The sequence below is a fragment of the Euprymna scolopes genome, chromosome 14 (assembly GCF_053919585.1).
Source record: "Euprymna scolopes isolate OS-2025 chromosome 14, ASM5391958v1, whole genome shotgun sequence".
Classification (NCBI taxonomy): Eukaryota; Metazoa; Mollusca; class Cephalopoda; order Sepiida; family Sepiolidae; genus Euprymna; species Euprymna scolopes.
In genome coordinates, this window is record NC_136495.1 from 94,231,239 (window position 1) to 94,253,415 (window position 22,177).

A 22,177-nucleotide genomic window follows, 5' to 3' on the forward strand; every position below is an offset into this window, starting at 1 on the left:
AGTTTATAGTAAACACAAAATTGTTTCCATATATATTTATATATGCATATATATTTTTATTTAACAAATGTTGCCTACCAAACTCCTCCTAGAGTTTTTGTACTACAGACATGAAACTTCATATATAGGGTATTTGAATCCATACAAAACTTTATATTTGGGTTATAGCCCGGAAAATCGGTGCAAAAGTGTTAAAATTTAAAAAAAATGAAATTTGCCAGGTGAAGGTCGAACGCCGGCATTACAAATGAATAATGTAGTAGCTATTAGTTCATGTTTAAATTTTTAGCCTTGCAGTAAACATGTTTTCATAGCTCAGTCATTGACGGCAGAGGCAAAATAAATCGTGAGCTGAATGCTTTGGTTTCGATTCTCGGTTATGGCGCATGAGTCTTTTTTTATACTTTTTAAATCATCTATCTATATATCTATAAGAGGGAAAATGTCTGTCTTTTCTCTATGGTAGTTTAGGAAGACTACTATACATTACTTTACATATTCAAACTTTTTAATAAATACATATGCACATAACCTTATAAACAGTATATAGGGCCTGAGCAAAGCCGGGTGGAACTGCTGGTATTTTTATACCTTTAATTTTACAAATCTATTTAATTCGTAAATTGGAATTATAAATTTTCTTCCTGTGTATATATATATATATATATATATATATATATATATATATATATATATATATATATATATATATATATATATATGTAGTAGAGATTTAGAAGGCTGTCACAATGCGAGGAATGAAATATAGTCGTTGTTGGTAAGAGAAGACGAGAACAAGTGGCGATTTACAAATCAATAAGTACATACATATATTTTATATATACATATATTTATTCAGTTGTATTGGTAAAATGTCTTACTTGTTATGTCTGTGACAATATCCATTATTAATTTCGGAAAAATTCCCTTTTCAAATGGTGGCCGTAACAGATCGATTCAAAGCATGCTAGATGATGGAGTGGAAGTTGGGTAGCTATGTGGGGCCTCGGAGCAAATGTGAGTAGGGGATTTATGTATGGTCTGATTAGGTAATTAGCATGTTAATAATTTTATTTATTTCTATTAATTTGTCTTTTTTTTTTGGTTTATAACTTGTTGCTTTAGCGTGAGCTTTTTTTAATTTTGGATATTCTCTATTTTTTTGTCTTTATCATTATTACTATTATTTATTTTTTCTGCTGATATGTGGGGTGTCTATGTTTATCTAGGTCACGTAAGTCGCTAGTGGGCTGTGTCCGGTCAGCTATTGAAGGATAGAGTAGGGGTGGGATGTGAGAGAGGAGGGGAGGTGGGGTGCAGGGTGGTGCACTACCAGTCGGCAGCAGGGTGTTTAGGTTAATGTTGCCAGGAGTAGGAAGATAAGTGGGGAGGGGGGCATTTGGATGACATTCCTTGGGAGTTGTTAATTTATTTATTTCCATAAGATTATAAGTGGTAGCAGATTGGTCATTTTCATTTTTTTTTTTACTTCATTTTTAATTGGTTTGTGTTACTTCAGTTAGCTATATTTTAATTAATGCTGTTTTTTATTTATTAAATTTCTTTTATTATATTATTATTTATTTATTTATTTATTTTTTTATATATATAATTTATATGGAGGGACTTGTAGTAATGTCCTATCTAGATTTTGAGTTGGGTTGTGAGCGGTGTGCAGTGGTGTATCTGTTCTAATGGGTTATGGTTGTAATGGTAAGTCTTAGGTGGGAGCCGTATGTAGAGTTATATAATGAATGAAGATCTGAGCTCAAGTCTGTTGTTGAGTTCTGGCCGTAATTTGGATATTAGTAATGATTCTTTTATGCAAAGATTCCCAATATTGCATTCTGTGGTTAAATATCGACTTTAATAGATGTATTAGTGTTTCTGCAAGTGTTGAGGTGTTTGCGGAATGATGATGCTTGTGTTTGTGTGTGTTGCTTGACTCTTATGTGTAGGGGTCTCGTCGTGCTGCCCATATATATATATATATATATATATATATATATATATATATATATATAAATAAAATCAAAAGGATGTAGTGTTTACCTGATATACACAATGGTAAAATTCAATCTAATATAAATACCAGTATTTATATATAAATAATTTAATCCCAACCGAATATAAAAGCTCAATACGTAGTAGAGAGTAGAGTTGAAAAACAATTTCCATTATTTCAGCTGCTTTGAAAACTTTCCAACCGGACTATGACTATCAACATCACACTGGATTTTTGCCTTTCGAATTACCTTGAGAGATTCTACATGCAAGCTGAAATATTATGAGTGGTTTGTTTTTATATATGTTTTTTTATATATCCAACATTTTTCACTTGTTTTTCTTGGCAATTTATGACTATAATTAATTGCAGTTTCACTTAATGCCATAACCAGCAAATTCTAGCATTGCTACAAATATAATTTGCTGATTTCTTTCTGTCCTTTGATGAGAAGAATAGCAAGAATAGCATTCTTTGAAACTCTACAGAATAAGGACTTTGTAAATTGTTTTTTGGAGTATTCAGTCGAACAATAAATTTGGATTGTAAATTTCAACTTACAGTTTTAATTTTCTTATATATATATATATATATATATGTTCGGGGAGAGAGGAGCCCGGCTTTGTCCAGTCATAAGATATGCTTAAATATGATATTTTAATTTGTCCAAATTTCGTAGATATTATTATAAAGTCACAATTTCTAAAGTGAAAAAACAATTGGAAACTGAAAGCAAAACTGTAGAATTCAAAGCTGTTGACGTTACCACTGTATCAACATGACACACATATGAACGGATTAAAAATTAAAAATAAATTAAGATGAATGTACAAACTATATAATTATTTTTTTCAATTTTTGACCCCTTAAAAACAATTTTAACCGACTATCAACTCATAAAAAAACGGTCCATAAAAATTCAATCATTTGAGGCCCCTGGCGCCACTCTGCGACTTTTAGTTTCGAAAGAGATAGAGTTTGAAAATAAGGAGACGGACAGACAGGCATAGAGCCTTTTATATATTAGATTATTTTAATTTATTTTAATTTATTTTAATTTATTTAGCAATTATTTTGTATTAAAAGTTCAAAAAAGATTGTTGATCTCCAAATAAAAGCAAAAAACACAAATTGAAATTTTGTCTGTTAAATTGCACTCACCTTTGTTGATCACTTCAGCCTGGAATGCATGAATGTAGCCAGTCTCCGCATCATAGTACCATTTCTGATGAGCGTTGCCATATGCATTGCTTTTTGCTTGAAGTAAAACGACTGGACAGCCTTCGCATGGAAATTCTCCATCCGATCCAGTGAATTTCTTTTCAGTAGATTGAAAAGAAACTGACAGGAGGTATCCATGGTCGTATTTGGATTGGATCTCTCTGAAATGTGAATAAGGAGGCAAAGAGAAAGAGTTATTCAGCCATTTTGAAATGGCATGAGGTTAAATGAGGAAAATGTCATCAAAGTTGATAAGAGTCATGACGGTTTCTATTTCTATTGAAGAAAGAAATGAGAGAAATAAATAAATAAAAAGAAAGAAATGTGTAAAGAAGTTTCAATTCAAATTTGATGATTCTCGAAAGGAATTTTTTTTTTTTGAAGAACCAAAGAATTTTCTTGTGTATTTATGCAGTTAAAACAAAAATAAAACATAAAAATGAGATTTGATGGTTATTTTAAGTGAATCTTTGGTTTACTTTTTGAAACTTTGTAATTCTCATGTCCCTTGATTTGTCCTTCCGTTCTCACATTCCGTGAGCAATGTTTCTGACAAAGAGGGAAAATTGCTGTTTTAAAGCTATCTAACACAATCATAGACTAGTTTTTGACCTTAAAGCAGCTCTTCTTTTATTAACTCTTTACATCAGGTGGTTCATACCTTGTCTGGAGTGATTTCCATAAAAATGGTTTCAATTTGACTTCATTTCTTTTACATATGGCACTTGTAAAAAAAAAAAAAAACTTGTAGCATATGTGAAAGATTATTTTTATTTAAATCTTAATACATAAACCTCTTTTACTCAATCCTATTTTCTCTAATCATTTATGTTTCTCCATTCTTTTACCTTCTTATGCCTATTTCTTTTTCACATTTGTAATTTTTTCGGCAATTCCTACGACTACATACTTAGAAAACGGAGCTATTAAATATTACATAGTGATATAGAACAAGAAGGAGAACAAAGAAACCGTAATAAGAGTTAGTGTCCCTAGTTATGCTGGGTTAAATTATAGTAGGTAATAAAAAAATAATTATGTGAACCTCTTTAAGAACATGCTTCTTATTGTTGAGCACTCTAAGTTGACGTTAAAAGTCGGTCACTTTAGCTTACACGCACAGATTATGATGTCATAATCACTAGATCACTATCACCGTCTTGACATTTAAAAATAAATGTTTAAATTTCAACTCTCGTGGTTAACAGTGGGTACGTGGATTTGTTCCTTGCTAATGGAGTCAGAGATGGCTTCATTACTGGGTTCGAATCTCCCAACTTTTGCTGTTAAATATAGCTTAATAAGCTACATTTTACATCGAAATGAATGCGCTGACGATGATACTTACGATTTTTAAAAAGCGAACCATTATAAGATATATCTGCCTTACTTAAAAAATGCTAGTTTTATTTTTGGTGTCTTTAAAAAAAACACCCAATATTTTTGCTGATGAGGAGACTTTGTTTCAAAAAACTATATGTTAAAATTATTGTCCAAGACTTAATGTCTATCTCAATAAAAACAGTGTTTCCGAAACGATCGTACGATTTATTGATTTTGTCTGTTCTTCCTTATGAAATCGATTTTTAATTTTTAATTTTAATTATAATCGATAATCTTACTGAATATTAAAATAGCTCTAGGATATATATGCCTATTGAGCTTATTATATATCTGCATTACAACGAGCACTGTTTTTTTTCTTGTATTTTAATTACATTAGGGATTTTACTATCACATGAAAATACATTCTGCTCTTTAGACTTCTGTTCTAATCCCGTTTAAATTTATATATATATATATATATATATATATATATATATATATATATATATATATATATATATATATATATATATATTAGAAAAAGTACTCGGCGTTGATTGGGTTCAAAAACAGCCTACAGAAAATGGACTCTGATTTATGATAGGTTATGAAAAGGAAGGGTTGTAAGTCTGGGTTGAATTTGGGGGTATGAAAACCAAAGCAAAATATGATGAAAGTAAAAATAAAATACATAAACCCCATAATTTATTATACCATACCTGTTCACACTGAAACACTTATCACAATGTTCTGTGGATATATATTAAAAAACCTTGTTAAACTTTGTGACATATTTCCATTCTATGGAGGTCAGGCGCGAACGAACACCCCATAATTTTATTATACTATATTTCTTCAAACTGAAACATAATTATCAAAGTATACTTACGCAGATAGACATGAAAAGTCTTTATTAAAGTTTGTGCCTATTTCCATTCTATAGAGGCCAGGCGCGAACACAGACACCACAATTTTATTAAACTATCCCTATTTAAGTTAAAACATACTTATCAAAGTATTATTATGTACATCTATATCAAAAACACTTGTAAACGTTTTTTTTTTTTTTTAATTTTTAATTTTTTTATTTCCATACTTTGTGGACCAGGCGCGAACGCAGACCCCACAATTTTAATGAACCACCATTCTGCCAGATCAAACATACCCATTCCTGTGTCTCGATAATCTTCTATCATTATATGTAATCAGTTTTTTTAAAATAGTCGTCCATATAGGAGCCTATTCGTGACCAGACATACACAGACATTCAGCTTTATATATATATATATATATATATATATATATATATATATATATATATATAATAGTTCTCAAAGTTCCAAAAATCAAGTTTTCTCAGTTTGTAATTTATTGATTTTCGAAAGATGACCACTACAATATTGTTTCGTTCACAACTAACAAGCCAGCAAAATTGTTTGTGTCTTTGCTGCATATTTGAAGGACATTTGTACAGACCAAATCATATCTTGAGACTCAGGATGACCTCTTTGAGTGGGCCATATTTGGAAAAAGAAATGCATTTTGAATTTGGAGAATATGCCAATTATTGACCAAGGCATGATGTTTTGTTTCTTTTCTCCTCCAAAAGTAACAAATTTATTTTGAACACTATATATATATATATATATATATATATATATATATATATATATATATATATATATATATATATATATATATAACTACTTCATTTACTCACATAAAATTAATATACAAAAGTATAGATTTATGCGTAAACTTTAAGTATTTACTTCAAAAGTGCTCAATACGTAGGTAGAGCTAGCTAGTAATTTATAAAATATATATGGCGATTAAGCTACACTGAATATTAGGCGTTTCATCCACTCTAGGATTCCTCAGGCTTATGCACGAATTCTGTGGTTGTTTATCGTTTTTATATGGTCCTCTTCTATTGAGGATTTAGTTAGCCAATCAGCTTTCTAGTATCCACCGCGCCCCATCCTATCAGCCAATGGGTATGCATTTTATCGGACAAAGGATCTGTTTTAAAACTAGGTTAGTGGGTTTTTTTTGTTTCTTTTATTGTTAGTTTATATATGAATATATATATGTGTACGTACATATATGCACATATATATACATAGATATATATATGCATACATATATGTATGATCGTTTATGTATATTGATGTTTATTTAATTTATTTATTTGTTTATTATCTATTGTTTTTGTTAGTTTTAAAACTATTTTGTATCGCTATCCTAGAGTAAATTTTATTTTGTGAACACAGTTATTTGCTATTTCTCTTCTACAGTTTAATAGATGTTGGGGTTCTTTAAAGTACAGCATAGCAAATTTTTCATGAAGGCATAATCTACATGGGTCATCTAGATGCCTACACGTGGTAGCTTGTCTTATTATTTTCCATTCGACTACCGGCGAATGTCCGCTTTCTTTGAGTTCCCAGTATTTATTCGCTAGTGTTATTTTTATACGGTGTTTTTTATTGTTGAATGTACGTTTGTGGTCCTAGTATCGGGTTTTGAAATCTAAGGAAGTCATGCCTACATAATATTTCTTGTTATTCGGGGTTTTTTTTGCAAATATTGTTGCCTGATAAACTACGCTTTTAGTTAGACATTTATTTTAAACTGTGCAAAGTGTGCAGTGTCTACAGTTGCAATTATCTTGTTCGTTATTAGTATTTTATTTATAGTATGTTTGTTCTTGTCCGGGGTTGGTTTATTATTATTATTATTATTATTATTATTATTATTATTATTATTATTATTATTATTATTATTATTTCTGCTAGTGTTAGTTTTATTTTTGTCATGGTGTTTACTTTTTTTATTGTTTATTTTGTTGTTGTTTACATTGTTTTTATTTAGTATTTTGTTATTATGTGCTTTAATTATCATCTCTAAATTTTTGCAACAACTGTAGGATAACTTTAAGGTATTTTTATTGAAGATTTTGTGTAAAGGGTTGGTTGTGGGATAAAAGTCTATGATGTCAAACTGTGTTTTTTATTTATGTTAGGCCTAAAAGCAGATGTATCAGCTAACATAAAAATAACAAACTTCCTGGACGTCACATTAAATTTAGATAAAAACACATATGAACCCTACTTAAAAGATAATGCTACTCCAATTTACGTAAACCCTAAGTCCAATCACCCACCATCAATTATAAAGCACATTCCTAACTCGATCGTAAGTAGACTCAGTAATAACTCAAGCGATGAAAATGCATTTAACAGGTCAACCAATATCTACGAAACAACCCTAAAAAATAGTGGATACAAAAATATCGATATCAAATATAAGCAACAAAACACCAATAACTATAATAAAATTAAAAATAGAAGAAAAAGAACTATAATTTGGTATACGGGCCCCATACAATCAAATGTTAAAAACAAAACTTGGCAAGAAATTTCTAGATCTTATTGAAAAACACTTTCCCACAACCAACCCCTTACACAAAATCTTCAATAAAAATACCTTAAAGTAATCCTACAGTTGTTGCGAAAATTTAGAGATGATAATTAAAGCACATAATAACAAAATACTAAATAAAAACAATGTAAACAACAACAAAATAAACAATAAAAAATAAACACCATGACAAAAATAAAACTAACACTAGCAGAAATAATAATAATAATAATAATAATAATAATAATAATAATAATAATAATAATAATAATAATAAACCAACCCCGGACAAGAACAAACATACTATAAATAAAATACTAATAACGAACAAGATAATTGCAACTGTAGACACCGCACACTTTGCACAGTTTAAAATAAATGTCTAACTAAAAGCGTAGTTTATCAGGCAACAATATTTGCGACCCCCCCCCCCGAATAACAAGAAATATTACGTAGGCATGACTTCCTTAGATTTCAAAACCCGATACTATGACCACAAACGTACATTCAACAATAAAAAACACCGTATAAAAATAACACTAGCGAATAAATACTGGGAACTCAAAGAAAGCGGACATTCGCCGGTAGTCGAATGGAAAATAGTGTAGGCATCTAGACGACCCATGTAGATTATGCCTTCATGAAAAATTTGCTATGCTGTACTTTAAAGAACCCCAACATCTATTAAACTGTAGAAGAGAAATAGCAAATAACTATGTTCACAAAATAAAATTTACTCTAGGATAGCGATACAAAATAGTTTTACAACTAACAAAAACAATAGAAAATAAACAAATGAATAAATTAAATAAACATGAATATACATAAACGATCACACATATATGTATGTATATATATATGTATATATATGTGCATATATGTATGTACACATATATATATTTATATATAAACTAACAATAACCCCCCCCCAAAAAAATAAACCCACTAACCTAGTTTTAAAACAGATCCTTTGTCCGATAAAATGCATGCCCATTGGCTGATAGGAAGGGGCGCGGTGGATACTAGAAAGCTGATTGGCTAACTAAATCCTCAATAGAAGAGGACCATATAAAAACGATAAACAACCACAGAATTCGCGCATAAGCCTGAGGAATCCTAGAGTGGATGAAACGCCGAATATTCAGTGTAGCTTAATTGCCATATATATTTTATAAATTACTATATATATATATATATATATATATATATATATATATATATATATATATATATATATATATATATATATTTCATAATTATTTTGTAGGTGGTGTGTAACTACCTGATTATATATATATACATATATATATATATATATATATGTATATATATATATGTATATATATATATATATAGTGTTGACAAGCTTGTAGGTCTGACCTTTACTTCTGATCTGAGATGGAACACGCACATCAAATCCGTTGCCAAGGCTGCTGATAAACAGGTGGGATTCTTCTACTGCTCCAATAGATATCTCACTGCTGATGCAATTCTCTACCTATATAAAAGCCAAGTATGTCTAAGGATAGAGTGCTGTTGCCAAATCTGGGAAGGAGCAGCTTATCTTGCCTTGACAGAGTTCAAAATAGACTTCATAGCCTAGTAGGGGATGGACTTTTCTCTTCCCTCCAACCTCTCTCTCACAGGAGAGATGTTGCGAGCGTGTCTCTGCTTTATCATTATTTTCATGGCAAGTGCTCGTCTTAGCTCCAATCTATGCACACCCCCACGTCCTGACTTTCACAAAAAAAAAAACAGCTAAACCACTATTAATAATTTCCCCCACTCTTTATCTGTGCTTAAACCTAAATGTAGATTTCATGAACAAAGCTTCTTTCTTAGAACTGCAAGCCTGTGGAATTGTTTTGTTTTCCTGCTTTCCAACTGACTACAATATGGTTGTCTTCAAGTCCAACGTGAACAAATTCTTGATGAGCCATCCCTTGAAGTAATCCAATTCACCAAATTTCCACTATTAATGATTATTACATGTTCCCTTCGATTACTGTACACTCATTAACCCTTATCTTTGATTGGCCTCTGGGTCTTGATAAGTAGTGACTCCTTTGTGAAAAAGAAAAGTCCAATGATTTTTTTCTTGTTTGTTATTTAATAAAATGTTTGCACCTTCAAGTGGTTTTTGGATCAGTTTATTTGTTCATTTAAAATGATATATATACAGTGCCACGCAAAAGTATTGGATACATTACATTTTTCTTCATAACTTTAATTAGGGTTCAAGATTTTACCTAAAATTTGGTCAGTATATTTCTATTACTATTCTAACTAATATTTGGGGTAGTAATTAAAAAATTAAAGTTTATATTAAAGGAAAAATATAAATCAACTAACGCAAAAGTATTGGATACATTGATTAATATTTGGTTGCATAGCCTTTATTGCATTTAACAGCTTCTAATCGCTTTCTATAGTTGCACACATGTTTTTTTGCAAAGATATGCAGATATTTTGCGCCATTCTTCTTTGCAGAACTGTTCTAGTTGTTGAATATTTTGTGGATTCCTCTTGTGAACATTGATCTTCAATATTTTCCACAAATTTTCAATTGGGTTGAGGTCTGGAGACTGACTGAGCCAAATAAGAACGTCAATTCCGTTATTTCTAAGCCATTCTTTGGTTAGTTCGGCAGTATGGTTGGGATCATTGTCCTGCTGAAACACGAAATTGCTATCATGTCCCAACAAATCAGCAGATTTCTGGAGGTGTTTCTCTAAAATCTCCCTGTACATACGTCCATTCATTCTACCATTGATGATTTCTAGTTCACCAGTACCTTTGGATGAAAAATAAATACTATAATCGAACCACCGTCAAACATTACCATAGCAATGGTATTCTTTTTGTTATAGGCGGTGCCATTTTTACACCATACATGTGTTGCTGTGTTTCTTCAAAAGATTTCGATTTTCGTTTCGTCTGATCAAATTACCTTGTTCCAAAATTCTTGGGATTGCTCCCCATATGCTTTAACATAATTCAAACGTGATCTGACATGTTTAAGCTTCAATAATGGAACTTTTCTTGGGGACCTTGATACAAAACCTGCACGATTTAGAACTCTACTGATTGTATCCTTGCTCACGTTAATCTCAGCTTCTCTGAGGTCGGTTTGAATTTCACCATGAGTAAGAAAAGGGTTTTTTGTACCTTTCTGCTTACCCACCTTGATTTTTTTCATTTAATTTCCTTGGCTGACCACATCTTGGAAGATTTGCAACAGCTTCACCAGGGTTTTTAAACTTTGTAATAAACGTTTCCAACTGTACTAAGTGGTAGATTAAGTTCCCTTGATATTATTCGATACCCTTTTGATACCCTTTTCCTTCTTTGTGCTTATCAATGATTTTTTGACGAATGTCTATTGACAACATTTTAGTTTTAGGCATTTTTATAAATGAACTGGTTGACTTTGAAGGAGTGAGCCTAAACTGGAAGTCATTTAAATTTGTTTCAGAAAAAGAATTTTTTTAAAGTGTATCCAATATTTTGCTTTTGTAAATTCATATTTTTCCTTAAATATAAACTTTCTGAACTTTGATTTTGTAATTACTACTCCAAATATAATTTAGAATAGTAATAGGATCAAATTTTAGGTAAAATCTTGAATCCTAATTAAAGATATGAAGAAAAATTTAATGTATCCAATACTTTTGCGTGGCACTGTATATATATATATATATATATATATATATATATATATATATATATATATATATATATATATATATATATATATAAAAATATATATATATATATATATATATATAAAAATATATATATATATATATATATATATATATATACTAGAAGATGAACCTATATATATATATATACATACATTTAAAATATATATATATATATATATATATATATATATACATACATTTAAAATATATATATATATATATATATATATATATATATACATACTAGAAGATGAACCTATATATATATATATATATATATATATATATATATATATATATATATATATAAAATATATATATGCATATACATATACTAGAAGATGAACCTGGCATTGCCTGATATTAAATATAACGTTAAATTCTTTAAAAAGATGAAGTAAAAAAAACAAAAAAAAACGGAAAGAAACTGAGACAAGTGCATGCGAGTATTATGTTTTTCGAAACAGTTCACTTGCAAGTAAAAAAAAAAAATTGTCGAACTGAGATTGAAACCAAAACATAAATACAGTGAGTCATGTACGATAACCATTACACCAGCTTGACATAGCTTTTAAAAGGTGTTTTCAAACCTTCTTATTTTTAACATAAAGAAGCTGTCATGTTTCACAGCTGCGCATGCGTGAAATAATTGAAAACAGAAATTTGATGATCCCTACGTACTGATTTTTTAATTTTGACCCCTTAGCAACCCATTTTTTTTATGGAAACCGATTAAAAGGTTTTTCACATGTCTGAATATGCTATATACCAAATTTCAAGTCTGTTGATCCGTTGAGTATTTAGATTGAGAAATGTCCTTACACACACACACACACACACACACACACACACACACACACACACACACACACAAATACACACATTCTCACTTTTATAGATATACTAGCAGACGTACCCGGTGTTACCTGGTATTAAACGTAACGTTGAATTACTTTAAAAAATAAAGTAAAAAAAAAAAAAAACGGAAAGAAACTGAAACGTGCATGCGAATATTATGTTTTTCTAAACAGTTCATTTCTTGTAAATAAAAAATAGAGATCGAATCCAAAATCTAAAGACACTGAGTCAAGTACGATAACCATCGAACCAGCATGACACGTTCTAAAACGGTGTTTTAAAATTACTTATTCTTAACATAACTAATCTGTAATGTGAATTATACATGCATGCACATTCGTGAAACAGCAAACGAATAAAAATCCAATGACTCCCATGTACCAATCTTTTAAGTTTGACTCTTTAGCAGCCGGTTTTTCTTGATGAAAACCGATTAAAAAGTTTTCCACATATCTGAATATCCTATATACCAAATTTCAAGCCTGTAGATAAAAAATTCTTTAAAAATATAGGTTGAGAAGTATCCTCACACACACACACACACACACACACACACTCATTCACACTTTTATAGCTATACTAGCAGACTGCCCGGCGTTTTCCGGTCATAAAATATGCATAAATATTATATTTTAATTATGCAGAATACTTCTTTATTATAAACAGAAATACAATAGGTATTAAACGTAATGTTAAATTCGTTAAAAAAATGAAGTTAAAAAACGGAAAGAAACTGAGACATCTGCATGTGCATATTATGTTTTTCTAAACAATTCAATTCTTGTAAGTAAAAAAAATACTCGAGCTGAGATTGAAACCAAAACCACTTTAGACACTGAGTCAAGCGTGATATGCTCTTTAAGAATGTGTTTTCAAACTGACTTATATTTAACATGAGGAATCTGTAATGTGAACCATTCACGCATGCGCAATCGTGAAACAGTTAACAGATACAAATCCAACGACTCTCACGTACCGAATTTTAAATTTTGATCTTTTAGAAGTTTAAAAAGTTCTCCGCGTGTCTGAATAATCTATCTATCAAATTCCAAATCTGTTGATTAAAAATTCGTAGAGTATATAGGTTGAGAAGTGTCCTCACACACATTCTCACTTTTATAGAATAATAGATAGATATATTAAAGAGTATAGCAAATTGTTGCATCTGGTTTGAATGTTTTGTGATTTTATTTATAGACAGAATAGAAGAACTTTTGGATTTACCCATTCGTCTTGATGATCCATTGTTGGTTGATATTATCAGGAGACCGTTTCACAAGACTCACTTCCACTACTCGACTCGACGATGGCTCGATACCAAGCACCAAGTTCTTGTTATAAGCACAGGCAATGTAATTGTCTTCATATGTGAATCTTGACAATCGGTCAAAGGACGGAACTGGCACAGGTCTGCGTCTGAAATAAAGAATGCTGAATGTTTAAAGTGCCAGCATTCAGAAACTTTATATTTTCCGCTTTGGACTATGGATTAAAATCATGGCTTGTGAATTTAGGTTTGAAAATTTTAAAAAGAATTAAATTTTAAAGTCACACATAAAGTTATCTATTCAGATTTTCACAGTCAAACCCAAATAGCAATTAAGCTAACAAATCAAACTTTGCTTCTGAGTCACCTATTTTCATTTGTTATTGTTGTATAATGTTATTGACAATATAATAAAAATACTTAACAACAATTTATTTTTTAAAATTACTTATTCCTGTCCAGATAACTGTTAATAAGAAACATTTTTAAATAATCACCTAAAAATCAAAACCAATGAATATTAGATGGAACATACTGACTCCCGCTGTCTTTATTCTCACTACCCGTTTATATTTTGTCTCCCACTTCTACCCTTTCTTATCTTCATCCTTTGCCCTATTATGATTATGAACTCGCCTTCATTTTAATATCAAAGTAAAAAGCGACAACAACAACAACAAAAATGCTGAGATGTTTTTATAGTCTCCTGTGTTTCGAATTTTGTTGCAGTCTGCATACCAAGTGAATTTATTGATTTGTTATTGATTTAATTTCCTATTTCTTACTATAGACCGAAAGAAAAAGAAGGATATCTCACTTAAATTTCTCATAGAATACTTTGCCGGAATAGTTTTCATCTATTTGATCAGCATCCCTATCTTCATCGACATCATCGTCATTATCCAGGCAGTCTTCAAAGTGAACCAATTTTTCCCAAGGCCATTTGAGTTGATTGAAACGTTTGTCTGAGCGGGCATGAGAAATGTCATGGTATGACCTGTTGAACAAAAGACAATGGACATATATTGCACTATTCGGATCAATATAAAAACACACTCTAATTTAACAGTTTGCACATTAAGGTCCTTTATGTTCTTTTCTAAAAAAAAAAAAAAAGCAATTTAAAAGAAAATCTTCACATATTAACAGCATTAACCAAAACTTTCCTGATAAATTTATTAAGCCTGAGGGTAGTGACCTCTCTATCACATTTTCTGCATCCTATGTCTTTCTTTCTATTCTTGTCAGTTTTTTTTACTAATGGATTACTGTTTATCAAGATGTGTGAATCATTCGAGGATAAAGTTAAAAAAATTTTGATGTTGATGACCGCTGTCACAAGAGGATTGGAAACAGTGGGTGGAAGATTACTTAAGAGGACTTGATTTTCCAAGAGGGTGGATTCAGAAGTATTTGTTTACATTTGACTTGAAGATGACGATGTTATAGTAGAGTGGGATGCAACATCATAGTATTTTATTCCACACATGAAAGAAAGAAACTTTGGTCATGGGACTTAGTTTGGTTTTTGGTACAAAGAGAGAAAAGAATGTTATTATTGTAGCTAGGCGAGTTCTTGCTGTCAAGATTTTATAGGAGGGGATCAGAGATTAGAGTTCAATCGAGCACCTATTATGAACATGCAGATACAATAGTGAAAGGCCAGTGACATCTCTTGTCAAGGCACAAGAGCAGATATGGAAACAGTACTTCATTTAAGAATGTATCTGGCTCTTATAGAGGACTAGCAGGGGTACCCGGCATTGCCTGGGTGTTTGGAGGTGTGTGTTAAGCACAAAAAACAACAAAAAAATGTTAGTAGGCAGGCAGGCTCGAACCCGTGACGAACCCATGACACAAAGGCGGAAAAGAAAGTGAAAAAAAAAACCTGACATCTTATAGCTATGCTATAACGCCACAGGAAGTGAAAAGCGTTCAAATTATTGGCAATCAAAAAGTTGACTTGCACAAATAAGTTAAGAATCATGCAGTGCAGAAATGAACATTGGCTGAAGGCCAGTTAAGCTTTACGCTTTCTACCATTTTATTTATTTGTTTCCTCACGATGTTGGGGAAAACTAGCTCTCCCCAAGAAGGGGAAGCTCTCCAAATGAATAGCAATTGTTTGATATGAAGGGTTTTTCCAACATTGATCAAAGCTAATTGCTTTCAAGATGTCCTGGCATGAAAGGTTGCTGACGGCTTTGCTTTGATGAGTTTCGCTTTATTTATACGAAAAAGACGAACAAACACGCAAAAGGCCGGAATAGCGTGAATTTTATAAAAGTCGATCAAAATAAATGTAGAGATGATGCGCGTTCGCAAATCGTACATATTATGATCTAGAGAATATATAAAAAGTTCTTGAAAATAGTAACCTTCTCTCAAGAGATCCCCCCCCCCGAAAAAAAAGCCTTTTTTGGACATACAAAATGCATGCGCCACTTTTGCCTTATATATATATATATATATATATATATATATATATATATATATATATATATATATATATATATATATGATCCCCATTTTCTATTTACAAAATTTTAGTTAAGGTTTTCTCGTTTCATCCTCATGTAGTTAAATTCTGTTTTAAAATTGAAGACTTTTGCGAAATCAGCTTATGCAAATGCTAAGTCTATTTCTATTTAACAATTTTAGTAAAGGCTTTTTTTTTCTTCATCCTTATATAAATGAATTCTCTTTTGTCATTATAAACATTTTAGAAGTCGGATATGTAGGTGCTAAGTCTGCGATAGGTTAAAGTTAATATATTTTTTTCCATCCGGGAATTTAAACTACATTCTTTATTTTTATTTTTGCATTTTTTTATTCAAAGCTTCTTTAGACTATATATATAGATTGTGTTAAGAGTGAATTATTTTCTGAAGTGCTAGAATGATCCAACCATTTCTCTAACGAGGTTTGATGTAAGTTAGGTCTAAAGTAAAAGTTAGTCCTCTCAGCTTTTCAAAGAAGGAGGCTTCCTCAAGGAGAAACCCATTCATTTCAACTATGAGGAAATGAGGACACAAGCATTGGTGAGATGAGATGTTTGGTTTTAAAATAAGAAGGACATTTTTTTTTCTGATTGCACCACATGTGCCGAAATGACTCTTCATTATCAATGCTCTTCAAAGTGTTGCCATAGATAGTTGTATTGTCGGCTTAGATATCAATAACTGATCTCAATATACTATTTGGAAGATCATTTATGAAGAGCAGGGAGACATTTATGCCCAGAATGGATCTTTGAGGCATGCCCGCAGTGATACAATGTGCTCATCAACAGCTACTTTTTTCATATTCCTATCATTGAGAAAAAAAAATGTTGGTTGAGAGGACATTTTTAAATAGTCCATAAGAAATTTGTGAAACAAACGTTTATGTCAAACCTATCAAAGATTTTTGATACATCAAAGTTAGCACCTTAAAAACAAAGCGCCTATCGATAAATTCATTAATCCTGTGGGACAACACAATCAGCTGTTGATCTTGCAGGATAACATCCATATCGCTTGCCACTAATAGATTTTTTTTTTTTACTTTAATTCAACTCAAAGAAGGCACATTGTCACTGCGATGTAAGGGACAACTGTGGATTAAGGTCATACTTATGGGGCATCCTAAGGGGGAAGTCGTGCAGTAAGATATGAGTTTACATTACATTTAAATTTTTGCATGCTGTTACAGTTGGGGAATTAGATGAGAACTTATTTAGAAATCAGAAATGTAAATTTTAAAGATGGGCAAATCTAAGATCAGTGAAGATTGAATCTGAAGGAAGTATAGAGAATAGGAGACTTCCTTGGTTTGGTCACATTTAAATAATGGTTGAGTGTTCTTGTAGAACAGTTGAGGTAGCAGGGGCAGCTGAGGAAGCATTTGACAGAAAGTGAGATAGATAATACCCTGGCGAGAGATAAATTAGTTTGGAAGTCAATTTCTAAAAGCTGCATTAAAAACACATGTTCAATCAAATATGCTGAATTCATACACACATTGTTTCTTTAACTCCATCTTGCTCAATATTTCGAGAAAGTGCTTTGTCATTTGTTTGAAGTTCATTATGTTTCTCATCCAAAGGCAAATCAGATTCCGGCAATGATTTCTCTTCTGTCGTCTCTTCTTGTAACTGACCGATCACTATTGTCGACCTTGGGCATAAAGGACCACCAATTTTCAGTATATAATCTGAAAGAGAGAAACATAGCATGTTTAAATTAACTTCATGAACACCGTTTGCAGGATAAAACACTCAAAACTATTTTTTTAAAATAGATTTTATTTTGAATTGTATCTTCCGTCAGAAGAAAATTAAAATAAAAAATTAAATAAAAAAATCCTTTTTTTTTTTTTTTTTTTTTTTTAACATGGAGGTCACCACTTACCAAAGCCCGGAAGCCACTTGGAGATAAGGGTTATTGTGTGTACAGTAATCAATGGGATAGTATCGTAGTAATAGTTAGTATTGGAGATTTGATAAAGTGTCTTACTTGAGGGGGCGGTTCATCAGGAATTTGTTTATGTTGGACTTGAAGACATCCAAGTTGTAGTCAGGTGGGAAACAGGCAAACGGAAGAGAGTTCCACAGGCGTGCACTTCTAAGAAAGAAGCTTTGTTCATGGAATTTATGTTTTGATTTAGGCAAAGATAAAGAGTGGGGAAAATTATTGACAGTGGTTTCAGCTAGACGGGTGTTTATTGTGAAAGATTGGCGAGAGGGGACCAGAGATTGAAGCTCAGACCAGCACTTGCCATGGAAATAACAATAAAACAAAGACAGGCTCGCAACGTCTCTTCTGTGGGAGAGCGGTTACAGGGAAGAGAAAAGGGCATCCCCCACTAAGCCACCAAGTCTATTTTGTACTCTGTCAAGGCAGGATAGGCTTTTTTGGCAGCTCCTACCCAGATGTGGCAGCAGTACTCCATCCTTGGACGTACTTGGCTTTTATATAGATAGAGAACTGCATCAGTAGTGAGATATCTTCTGAAGCAGTAGAAGGACCCCACCATTTTCCCAGCGACCTTGGCAACAGACTTGATGTATGTGTTCCACTTCAGATCAGGAGTACTCTGTTTTATATTGTGGCATCAAGATTATTATTTATTTTACCTATAATGTTGTTGCTTTGTTTTTCTGGCTCTTTCATTGATATTGAAGGCCTACTTTTTCTATTTTAAAATTATTAAAATGAACAACTTAATATAATCAGTCATGGATATGCAAGCGAAGAGATGAAGGTTAACTAATTTGCATATTCGTTTGAAAAACGATCATTAATTAATTAATTATTCATTTTTTTATGGTTTCTTATTAGATGATTGTTTCATTTCATTATTATCCCGAATTCTATTTATGCATAGTTTCTACATTCTGCATAATTGCATAGAATTTATGATGAAAACGTTCTAGAAGTCATTTTTAAAAACTTTTGAAATCATTGTTATATATATATTGGTACAAAATAATAATCAATAGATAATTTGCTCTGTAATAATAAATACGAAATCTGCATGAATTAAAACATCATTTTTAAGCATATATTCCAAAGTTAGACACCAGATTGGTTTTTAATGTAGGGGAAATCCAGCTCCCCATCTCTGGATCTCTCTGAATATCTCTGGATAGGAACGAAAATAAAAATTGTCTCAATCATGAAGGATTTCTCCTCCATTGACCGAGGACAGAAAAGATGAAGTGAAGCATCAGAACAGATACTACACTGTGATCTTTAATCATGTATTACGGCCTGCTAACATGGGGCGACCTGTTAGTTTGATCCAAAACTAAAAGAAATTAGGTTATAATTTTGTTCTATACATGAGAATAAATTTATTTGGATAATAATTTCGATTTGGTATCAAAATTAAAAACTCTAAATTATTTATGGTTATTCGTCACAAGGCATATCAGAATTCGAACGCACTTTTCCCAAATTTCAAAATATTTGTTCGGAAAAGAATGATCGATCTACGATAAACTTTAAAATATTTTAACTTTTTTTCACCACCCCTCCCCTCCCCCATGATTTGACTTTCATAAACAAAATAAAAAACACTTAAAACTATTAAATATCTCATTAAATGAGATGCACGACATGTTTTCCATTTGATTACTTGCCTCCCATACCAGCAATATAAGGCACAGTGTCAAATCATAGTGTGAATTCAACTCCCTGAAAAAAGACACTCTGGTCTGGCGGACAAAATAAATTCAACAAATTGAGCTAAATGGATACACTTGCCATTCTATAAGCCCAATCGGCTGGATTTCCAATGTTTCTGTGAAGCCGCAAGTATCGATATCAGTAATGCATATTGTTATTTGTAAAATATGAATATAATTAATTCCCGAATCAAACAATATCGCAACTCACACAAACCATGAAAACCACAGACTGGAAGTCCTAAATTTGCATTTCGCCCTCCTTGGAAGAAGTGGATATATTACGCTACTGTTTGCTTGATCTGTATCAGTCCATGAACTTTCTTGTACGTGGCATGGTGGTTCAGGTGGTAGCGAACTTGCCTTGCGTGCAAATGACTTGGGTTTCAAGGCTATCACCTCATCAGGAGAAAATCGATAGCGTACAAAATAATATTATGTCGAAACTTTAAAGAGTTCTAATGGGGAACGGGGACAACTAAAATTAAGTTTATTAACGTTTAAAAACGATTAAAATATTGGCACAACGATGGAGAGGGAAAAAAACGGGAGAAAAGATTCAAAGTTCCCCAAAGAGAAACAATGCGTTTACTGTTTCCTTTTGCCGGCACAAAGAAGGCTTACGCACCGCAATAGAGACAGACTCCAAAACCTTTAAATGGTTTCTGGAGTCCGCTCTATGTAGCACCTCGAACCATTCTATTTTATATCTATCGGCACAGCACGGGTTGTCAACCAAATGCTGCCGATAGCAGAGTCCAAGTCTCCCTCTTTCTGCAGCATTGCCTCTGCTATCGGCCAGCATTTGGTTGACAACCCATGCTGTGCCGATAGATATAAAATAGAATGGTTCGAGGTGCTACATAGAGCGGACTCCAGAAACCATTTAAAGGTTTTGGAGTCTGTCTCTATTGCGGTGCGTAAGCCTTCTTTGTGCCGGCAAAAGGAAACAGTAAACGCATTGTTTCTCTTTGGGGAACTTTGAATCTTTTCTCCCGTTTTTTTTCCTCTCCCTCGTTGTGCCAATATTTTAATCGTTTTTAAACATTAATAAACTTAATTTTAGTTGTCCCCGTACTTTGGGCACATTCAATAGTTCCCCATTAGAACTCTTTAAAGTTTCGACATAATATTATTGTGTATGCTATCGATTTTCTCCTGATGAGGTGATTGCCGAAAGAGCTCTTGAGAAACTTCCGCCTATTTTATTTAAAACTATATATATATATATATATATATATATATATATATAGTGTAGGCAAAAACAAAGTCCGCCCTTGTAATTTTTTCAAAAACTGCAAATTTAAGCTAAATTTAATGTAACTGTTTAAACGACCTATACTTATAATTTTACCTGTTCATATTTGACTTTAATTGAAATATTCTCGTGTTCATATCAATTTAAAAAAATAACTTCAAATTGAGGAGGCAAAAAGAAAGTCCGCAGCAACAAATGTGCTTAAAACCAGCTTAAATAATTGCCTCAAAATCAGTTTAAAGTATCCACCAACAGGCAACAAAGCATCTCTAATCGTAATTGTTGTTGTTCCAGGTTATACAACGTAACATTTAGTCCATATGCCACGATTTTCTTTTAGTGATCGTCAGGAGCTCATTAATCTCCACCTTTCTGATTTATCCAATCGAGAAATTGGATGTAGATTGAAATGTGATGAGAAAACGGTACGAAAAACGACAGTGTTTCTGATGCCCCTAAATCTGGTCGTACTGGAGTTACTTCTAACAGGGAAGACAATGCTATCAAGATCCGCAGCTTAAGAAATAGATTTGAAACGGCTTCCCAAATCCAACAACAGTGCAATCTTGTTAAAAAGTGCTCTTTTTCTACTGTCAAGAACAGATTAAAGGGATTTAATTTGTGCGGATATGTTGCAAGATGCAAACCAATGATTTCTGTAAAGAACAGAAAGCGCCGTTTGGACTTCGTCAGATGCAATGAAGATCATGACTCTTCCTATTGGTTAAAAGTGCTTTTTAGCAACGAAAGCAAGTTCAATAGGCTAGGCAGTGATGGTAGGCAGTACGTACATCGGAGGAAAGACAAAGAATTTAATCCTAGGTGCTCAGTTTCAACGCTGCAAGCTGGTGGAGGTTCAGTGTTGGTGTGGGGCATTATTAATACTAATGGTCAAGGGCCTATAGTTCGCTTGCAAGGTCAAATTAATTCAACTAAGTACATT

General features: G+C 32.0%; 1 protein-coding gene across 4 annotated transcripts in view; it reads right to left on the reverse strand.

Moving 5' to 3' along the window:
- Positions 1-22,177, reverse strand: part of LOC145293168 (doublecortin domain-containing protein 1-like) — a 562,737-nt gene that overhangs the window by 164,447 nt on the left and 376,113 nt on the right. For all 4 annotated transcript variants that reach the window (XM_080139630.1, XM_080139632.1, XM_080139631.1 and 1 more), the window contains exons 26-29: positions 17,809-18,001; positions 14,625-14,804; positions 13,765-13,956; positions 3,167-3,387 (exon numbers count right to left, since the gene is read on the reverse strand). In XM_080139630.1, the coding sequence (XP_079995756.1) occupies positions 3,167-3,387; positions 13,765-13,956; positions 14,625-14,804; positions 17,809-18,001 (786 nt within the window). The remainder of the gene's footprint in view (positions 1-3,166; positions 3,388-13,764; positions 13,957-14,624; positions 14,805-17,808; positions 18,002-22,177) is intronic.